Below are 9,879 nucleotides of genomic sequence, written 5' to 3'. Positions count from 1 at the left end.
TCAAAGAGAGTCTCGAGGAGACCATAATTAACAGGACCACCCGTCTCTGTGATAAATGTGTCAACCATACCATGTATGATTAAACTAACCGTATAAATGTCGACCTTCATAAAGTGCACGCCATGCGGAAAAGGCTAACTTGAAACTGGACCAGCCTCATCAACGTTAATAAAGTTACGCAAACATATTCCTGACACCTATTTACGCATTGAATTTACCATTTTATCGATGATCTAGTCAATGATAAAATGGTTGGTATGTTCAGACTTTGTTCTTGCTACCTACCGACTTGCATACACTCACAATACATGCAAACCTTGCTACAGTAAATTACCCTATTCACTGAACAGCATTTGTAACCTTTGGTCAGGTTGATATAAGTTTTGTTCTACAACATCTTGACCTGAATTCTTAACTTTTTTCTCTCATACAGCAAAATAATTGCAATGCATTAGCTTTGTAAGGACAGCGTATATGTGTGTAATTGACAGTGGTATTGCTGACAGAGTGATTCTAGTCCAAAGTTAGAATTTGGTCGCCAGCAGTCATAATATTACATTGTCAGTCTCATACAGTGTTCGCATTCACAAATAATTCATAAAGTGTTGTGATGGTTCGAGGAAGTTAAAAAGAAAATGCTCTGTGCTTGCAGAATCAAAACACAGGATAATGAATTAAGTCTCAGTCATGCATTGGTACAATAGTTAATCGAGCATTAAAGTGTCAGCAGTTGCAACCTTGGATGATTGTATTTTCAAAATATTTTATATAAATTGTAGGTTATTGTTCTACTACCAAAGAATAATGAAAAACCTACTACTTGGCGTTTTAACGTAGCGTCTTTACATTAAAAAAATCACTGTTATTGTGTAATTTGGATTCTAGTCCAGACCAGAATGATCTTGTCAACAATAAAAATGTAGTCTACACATGTACAGGCTGAGTTAACAAGCTGAACACTGTTTATATCTACACGGTTTAGAGGGTAGAGATAACAAACTGTAGTTGATGACAAAATCAAATATAGTGAAAAAGTCATCAATACAGACGATAGGTTCACTCACACTGCACAGATATCGTAAACACCGTCGAACCGTTGCCCTGGCTTCCGTCATAGAACGACACACTGCTCATGCACGTATAGGCGTCATCTGTCTGGTTTTTGTGCACGGTGTTGAACTCCAGCCGTTCGCCTGTTCCGACCACGTCGCCATCGGCATCAAACCACCTGATGTTCTCGCCTTCTGGATTTGAGTCGACGACCGCACACTCCGCGAGGAAAGAATCACCTTCGATAACTGACCGCTCGGACTGCCGTCTCCCGTGACAACGACACCCATTTCAGGGGTATCTGCATATAATGTTTAATAAGAAATCAAATAAGACAAACGCAATCATTGCATTTGTATATGTAATGACTTAAATGTCGATTAAAGATCAAGTTATCCCTGGTCTATAAACTCCCATCGGAGAAAATTATGCTCGATCTCATAAAGGCCTGTTGATGTTTAACATGTAACTTTTGTAAGAATTGCCGAAACGTGCACTTATACAAGAAATCTGTGACCTGTTTTTTTTTAACAATTTTTTTATTAAGGTCATCAAAATAGTTTACAATCTCAATAGTGGGAGGGTACATACAAATTACAAAAACTACAATGCAATGATATCAATAAATGTCAGTCAAGATGTCTCAGAGACTGTGTGCATATAAGATTTTCCAACTACATGTAATAAATTCACTGTATTGCGGTTCTAGGAATAAGTGTTGTTAGAATACCACACGATTTCAAAATGGACTACCAGGGTGCGATGGCTATGTCACCTATGTACTCCATATATTGATAAATATCGGGAGTCCCAGTTCAAACATGTTAATATTTGATGTGTATATAAGGCTTAAATAGTAGGCTAGGTATCATTTCATGACAAGAACGGTCCTTATTCTACTGGAAAAAACCCAAAAAACCAGATCTTATATTTAGACTTTCATTTCTGAGTTTCACTTCATATTACAGAGCTTGGCAGGATGATTTGCTGTGGGTGCCAAGCACGCTGTGCAAAATAGACTCTCCATCGGTTTACTGGTGCCTGAATTGGTATTATTATACATAATTTGGAAACGCGTGCACACTGTACATAGTTTTGATTTATGACTGACGGGAGGTACAAAGTTCATTTCAAAAAAAGAAGAAAAATACTGCAATACAGTATGATAGCCTGCAAAAGGGATTCTATTTTGTGCTGAAATTTAACCAGGAATATATCAATTTAAACACTTTGGGTACTATACATATTGCTTCTGTTTCTATCCAAAGTAAAACCTTGCATAATCTAGTCATCACCTGGCTGCCATGATAATCTACAGTGCTATTACTATATGCTTGCTATGATATCTATAATAACAATACTCACACTGTACATCCATAACAATGGTGTCTTCACAGGCCAAGGGTTCGGAAAGCGTGATATATTCCAGCCCACATACCATGGTGGCATTGTTCTGCGTCCGATCAAATGAGGTCACCCAAGAATACGTTGAAGAATTTCCCCCTGTAGAGACGATGTCACCGTCCATCCGCCACCTCAACTCCCCCGGTGGCACTGCCTTGTAGACGGAGCAGTTGAAAGTTGTGTTGTCCCCGGCCTTGACTGTGACTCCCGGGTACACATCACAGGTTGGGCGTTTATCTGTACGAAATAGATACCGAATACAACTCAAACAATTGTCTCAACTGTCTGTCTGTCTGTCTGTCTGTCTGTCTGTCTGTCTGTCTGTCTGTCTGTCTGTCTGTCCTTGTCTCTGCTCTCGTATCTGTCTCCATGGTATAACAAGATTACATATCTATCTATCTATCTATCTATCTATCTATCTATCTATCTATCTATCTATCTATCTATCTATCTATCTATATTATCTATTTAATTATCTATCTATCTATCTATCTATCTATCTATCTATCTATCTATCTATCTATCTATCTATCTATCTATCTATCTATCTATCTATCTATCTATCTATCTATCTATTATCTATCGAAGTATTCATATGTCCTCGTGGGAAATTACAGTGCTCGATCATGCTAAACAGAGCGTTATAAATAATAACACAAAATTGCTTCAAGTTCAAAGTAATGACATCTGTTAGTAAAGTTTCATGCATCCTGCAATCATCAGACAGAATAAGTGTTCTTCTGCCTGATGATTGCAGGATGCATGAAACTTAAGTAACAGATATTTTTACTTGATGCAATTTTGTGTTATTATATATATATATATATATTATATATATATTATATACGTGTGTTGTGTGCTGTTCATATGTTTCTGTCTGTATGTCGTCCGTCTACCAGTCTGTCTGTTCTTGTGTCTCTGTGTCTGTGTCGCTGTCATACATGGCATAAAAAGTTTGAAACTGTGTCCTACGTGACAAAATCTTATTGATACAAGACAGCAGACAAATGTACAATGCTTCTTAGATGAATGACCAAAGCATCACATTGTACAAAGTGCACATGTATGTTTTGAAGCATTATCATTAATTTATGTTATTTTATTATCAAAGTCCTATATATCATTGTTAAAACGTTTGACTATACCTTCTATTGTTCTACGATAAGTCAGAACATTTGAATAATCCGTAATTTTGTCGACGAAGAGATATCAAAACCGTGTGCAAACGTCACGTCAATCGCGTGAGATTATTTGTCTTTTGCCAGTCACATAAACACGCATAAAGTGGTTAACATTACGGAGAAGCAAAGAGCAAGAGCAAAATAGGCTGACATATCGCGAGAAATCAGTAAGCTGCAATTTACCAGTATGGCGTCAAGCTTCACGTAACAATCAAGAGAAGCCGTTAGTGATTACAGTGATTACGGGGTAGTGTGAGCAGATATACATGAACTGCACACAAGCTGTCCTAGGGTACGACGATTTTGTGGTTCGTTTCGTTCCGAGTGACAAACGCGGTCACTGAATTCATTCCTCTTAAATCACAAAGCAGTGCATCACGTACAGCAGTCAATGAAATTGTTTATAAACTCATTGTAAGCCCGGACTAAAAGTAAATCTGACCATATACACATATACTGTCTTGAACTGTCGTACCCCATGCATGTCAACCTGGTTTTTCGAGTTATTTTATAGACACAACAAAAGTACCTGAAACACAACCAGAAGGCATCATGTACTATCTGTCAGTGTGTCCCTGTTACAACATCCCAGCCGAAAAAAATGTTTGGATATAAATTTCGAAAAGCAATATTATATTTTGCGTCGGTTGACTTACCCATTAGGTAAAGCTCGGCGAAAGAACGCAGCGTCACCGCACCGAAAGCTTCGCACTTGTATTCGCCCTCGTGTCTCTCAGTTGTGTTCACGATCCTCAAACTGTATGCACCCGTTCCGAATTCGTCCACAAGGGAATGGCCTTCCTGATAAACTACTTCATTTAAAGAAATTGCATATTCCTCCGGTTGTTGCTTGTTCCAGAGTAAACCTTCAGCGCTCCAGTCATTGAAGGAACAGTTGAGTTGCACTTCGTCGCCAAGGATTCCTATAGTATCGATCGGCTCCTCAGAAAAAGTTATCGACCCTACAAGTGACAATTTAAATCAAAGACATTCTGTCATTCGCTCTCCTTACGGAAGGTGCGATAAACATCTCTCTCTCTCTCTCTCTCTCTCTCTCTCTCTCTCTCTCTCTCTCTCTCTCTCTCTCTCTCTCTCTCATTGAAGTACAAAGTCATATTTGTTACTTATTTATTAAGTTTCACTCATCTATCTATCTATCTATCTATCTATCTATCTATCTATCTATCTATCTATCTATCTATCTATCTATCTAATATCTGTCTATCACTCCAGCCATCTATCAATCTCTCTATAAATCATTCTATCTATCTCTATCTATCTACTAATCTATCTATCTGTCTGTCTGTGTATCTGTCTATCATTCTGTCAGTCTAGCTATCTATCTACAATCTCTATCTCTCTTTATCTATCTATCTATCTATCTATCATTCTATCTATCTATCTATCTATATATCCATCTATCTATCTATCTATCTATCTATCCAATCATCAATCGATCCACCAAGTTCTTGCCTAAGTATTTCTGTTCGATGTAATATGTGATTGACAATAATTTTGATGTTAACAACTCTAGGTGTACGTTTTACTCCGTAAGATTAATAACTTTCCTCATCTTAGAGACAGTCAGTTTCACACAATGTGTAACGCGCTCCCCGAATTGGTTTTAAACTTTGTTGAATGTCGCATCATGTGACGGCGAAGTTGTAATCAGCCAATCGTTCCAATTTAAAAGGAAGTATGTGTAGGTCATGTGGACTTTGTCGCTTATATTTGTTGCAAAGTCTAAACAATGTTCATATTTGCTTACTATTAAATCAAAAGTACGGAGTAATTTACACACTGGCTATCTGTCTACAGTTTGAGTCAAATTTCCTTGCATATAAATTATCCGGTACATATCTATTTCGGTTTTAGGGGGTTTTTTTTATTTAGCCCGACATATCAAATTTATAATGGTGTGACCAGATCATAACCTCGTACAAGTCATTATAACAAATGAAACAGAAACTTCGAATTCCTTTAAGTGTAACTGTACCAAGACAAAATTGTCGACAAAAAGGGCAGTTACAACTTGAGACGAACAAAAAATTGCGTGCAACAGTAGTGCCGAAGTAACAGCATAGAGAATCAAAATTTACATTACCTGCTATGGTAAACTGCACCATGAATATTATATTTATGAACAGCCACATTCTGAAATATTTTCTGCTGATACAGCTAATACATTGAAAAGGAAAAAAGTAAGAACGCCTATGAGTGAAAATGCGTGGGATGAACACATTACCGATTCATTCCAAAATAATATACGCGACTCTCTGTCTGAATTTTATGCTCTCTCTCTCTCTCTCTCTCTCTCTCTCTCTCTCTCTCTCTCTCTCTCTCTCTCTCTCTCTCTCTCTCTCTCTCTCTCTCTCTCTCTCTCTCTCTCTCTCTCTCTCTCTCTCTCTCCACACACCTCGTTTTCTCTTCCTTTAACCTGATTTCTTGATACGATAAAATCTCGAGTCATATTAATTATTTTGTAAAGAATGAAACTTCAGTTTCTATGAAACATTTCAGAGTCAAAGGCCGCCAATTGCAGTGTTTGCCATTGCAAAACATTATTGATTTGTACTGCCCTATCTCATCATTGTAGTGTGTTTCGACTGAAGAAAATACAGTGCTCAGTGCTTTGTGACGCTGTCCCAGTTTTCACCGGACTTGAGATATTTGTCCTACAATGCACCCATTGTTCTACAAATACGGCCTTCAATGTTGTTTGATTTTGAACAATCTCGGGATAAATAGCCGCCGTCATTTAAGGATCATGGCAATGGTTGTAAAAACACCTCCCATTTTAGTTATGCTAGTCAATGATTTAGCTGTAACGCAATCGCGATGATCTTCAAAATTACTGTAGATACCGCTTATTGTAATGTGGTCGATTAGCGTGGCTTAAATCGAGCAAACTTAATGTTTTTGCAATTAATATTTTCGCCTCGCAGCAACTGCTACTGTTAATATCGATTTGACCAACACCTAAGGTATTTTTTTGTGCCATCAATTACCTAGGTTTCAATCGAACGCGACAGATCGCTCCGTCTCTCCGATTTGTCTTACCTATTACTTGACTATTTCGTCCATGGTAGTCGCGTCGACTTTACAGTGACGCTGGTCCGGGTCTAGTGAACTTACCAGGCACGTATAGAAACACTAAACTGCCACTTTGCCGAGTATTCTTAGAGGGATGTGTTGTCATGGAAACCGGATAACTGATTATGTTCCAAATAAAGTGTTGGTTATCCCGAGATTAAAGTTATCTGATAAATGGGTCTTTTAGATACCACCATATTCCAAAACTGTGTGATGATGTATTTTGCGCACTATGTGTTTCCTTATCGATGCCGCGGTCTTCCGAGAATGTTTAATTAAATTTCAAAGTTACACATACCGATTCTGTTATCGATCCACTTGCACAAAGTATGAATGTTTGTTGTGTGGTCCTCCTGACGGTTTTATAGCCTTGTCTCTGATCATTCCGGTCAAACACTCTGCCGGACCCAATCATACGCGTATTGCTGGTACAGTTTATAATCAACTTCCTAAAATGTGTCTGCCGGCTCTCACACACCACACCCATGTACCTGTCCTATAGAGTATGCATGTATGCGGCTTGTTGTATGTGTCTCAACCCCACAAGACACCAGCATGTGTCGTTTAAATGTTAACAATCAGGGCGTAATGGTATTCGAGATGATATATTTCCCCTGGAATTCAGACATTTTTGATGACAGGGAGACAAATATTAAAATGGGATTTGCCAGACATTGTTAAGAGACCATGCTGTCTGTAAACTCTCATACGATTTAACGTAGAAACACGAAGGCGCGAGAACGACAGTATGCTGCAGATGATGGGGTGTGGATACAATATTACAAGCTTCAGGTTTTGATTTCGTATTACTTCCTCTTAGAAGTGGTGTGAACATCGACCTACACAGGACATCAGGTTTTTTGTAGAGTGGTCATTCGAAATTCCATTCAGATTAGTATGCATTTATATTGGTAAACGGCCAAATAATTCCATATTTAGGTCTATATCTGTATTCAACCATGGGAGGCGCGCACGTCGACCTACTCCATAGGTTGACTTGCGCACATCTGTGCAGTCGTAAATGTTAAAATTGCTTCCTTCCACTCAAAGCTACGCAAGCTCCCTGTCAGTGTGTTCTTTTGAACATGAACTTGCTAATTTAGCAGTTATGTACTGTTCGTAATAAGTCGCCCGCGGCCCACGGTATGGGCGTGCAGCCGGCTCAATGACACAAAGTTCACAACACGCAGTTGAGTTTACATGAATAATGCTGTAACATGCTGAACCGTAGTAAGGTTTGAGCAAGCGTGCAAGGATATAATAGGTATTCTACAGGTCATTATCTGCTCATTAAACTGTACATACCTGCGATGTTCATAGAAGTAGTCAACGGCTAACGCTGGCTTCACTCGTACACAGCGAAACGTAAGGATAGGGTTCCGAATAGAGGCACAAAACGTTGACGTCGCTGTATCACTGAAAACTGACTGGTACCCCGGGCGGTGTCACGTCAAAATGATTGACCAATGAAAACCCAACTTGATAAAATGACATTTCTACACGTGCTCGGTTACTATATAAAAATTTCAAACGAATCATGTGATGAACTTTATATTGCGCAAGAGTATGTTGAATAATTCGTCAGATAGCACAAGTTACATACTTACGACACTCGAGGCCCGAAAGGGTCATAAATTGTTCTCGGCGTCGACCGTTCAAAAAAAAATGACTCAGCTACGCAAAAAAAGTTGCCTCGGTATGTATGACGTATCGACAATATGTCTTGAATAACATCCTACACAATGTGTCAGCAATAATTTTATTTGTTTTAATCCTAAATTGCCGCCTTCTACCGCCGTGTCAACACGGCGACATCGTCACTAAACAGTCCGGGTTATGTCCATATAGAGGATAGTGAGGAAAAGCCAATGGCGTACCGTATATATAATGAGTTAAGGCAAGAACCAATCACATACTGTATATGTAAGACGGTTAAAGGTTATAAGTGGGTTCACTTTGAAATGTTATGCTGAGATCGCGATCTGACCTGACAGATTACCGTGACCGATCGAGTGAGAATGTTGGCTACCCGGAGGTGTCGAGTCAATTTGCGACGTTCTACCGTGTTAAAAATTGTAAGGATTTCTTCAGGAATAGTTTTCTGAGTTTCTTTACCCTAGACCATGTTCGACAAAGAGTTATTGGACGTTTTCATACTCTTTACCAGCTTCTAGTTTAACTTCTCGGCGATTGATTCTGCGCGCGTTTTCCTGAGCGAAGGCTCAATCGTACCGGGAAATGCATGTGATCGCAAAAATCGTGCTCCATCGTGCTCCAATCATTGACAAGAACAGTTGACCCATCGTTGCAAAGCTTGAAACATTCTCCATGCTACAGATGGAAAGGTTAAATTAAAATTTGACCAAAAATAGGCGATATTTGGCGACAAATAACTTGCTGTAAATTTACAAGGGTCAAATCCTGATTTCTAGGAGCGGTACCTAGCCAGGAAAACCATCCAAAGAAGTAATTTTCGATGTAATAACCACCAGTGTCAGTCGCCATCTCGACCGTACTGAACATTGTGCATAACGTCTACATCTAAAAACTACCTAGTGCTAAAAATGAAGGGTGAAATCTGGCCGAAATATTCGAACTCATTACAATCTGCGAGCAAGGATTGCATGGTTAATATTCATGACGTTGGTGGCGGCAGGTTCGCTGATTGGTCAATCGTAATATACTTCTATGGACATAACCGGACTGCTAAAGAATTTATCTGGTTACAATGACGCGTTAAACAAGTCCAATAAACCTTGGAGGCGCAATAGCTCAGCTCTGTCCCTTTCTAGGGCGCCACAATATCCATTAACTTCCAATTTGTGAGAGAAAGTTACCAGGTCATGCCAACAGAAAGGGTGATAAAACTTATCCGCACTGCGTGTACGGACAGGTAATCTTTTGCTGTAAAAGATCTGAAGTAAAATAGGCTTGGAGGTGACCTAAGCCGTTGTAATCTTACAATAAAAAAGAATTGATATACAGCCAATAAATTCATTCGGTTTAGTCTCAAAGGCAATTTGTAACCATTGCATCCTGTCAGACGTATAAAAGAGAGAATTATAGGTCACATGTCAAAGTAGCCACTTCAGACTCAACACACCTGTACAGTCAAGAATAACACACGCCACTTCCCAGTGACCGAAAGTTC

The 9,879-nt window shown here is 39.0% G+C and overlaps 1 protein-coding gene across 1 annotated transcript in view; it reads right to left on the bottom strand.

The window, feature by feature from the left end:
- LOC139129208 (basement membrane-specific heparan sulfate proteoglycan core protein-like) overlaps positions 1-4,295 on the bottom strand; it is a 14,451-nt gene extending 10,156 nt beyond the window's left edge. Inside the window, exons 1-3 of the mRNA XM_070694848.1 lie at positions 4,292-4,295; positions 2,538-2,691; positions 1,065-1,318 (exon numbers count right to left, since the gene is read on the bottom strand). Of these exons, the coding sequence (XP_070550949.1) occupies positions 1,065-1,318; positions 2,538-2,691; positions 4,292-4,295 (412 nt within the window). The remainder of the gene's footprint in view (positions 1-1,064; positions 1,319-2,537; positions 2,692-4,291) is intronic.
- Positions 4,296-9,879: the final 5,584 nt, after the last annotated feature.

This window comes from Ptychodera flava, chromosome 3 (assembly GCF_041260155.1).
Source record: "Ptychodera flava strain L36383 chromosome 3, AS_Pfla_20210202, whole genome shotgun sequence".
In the NCBI taxonomy this organism is placed as follows: domain Eukaryota; kingdom Metazoa; phylum Hemichordata; class Enteropneusta; family Ptychoderidae; genus Ptychodera; species Ptychodera flava.
The sequence above is the reverse complement of the archived record's forward strand: the minus strand, read 5'-3'. Positions and strand labels throughout refer to the sequence as shown.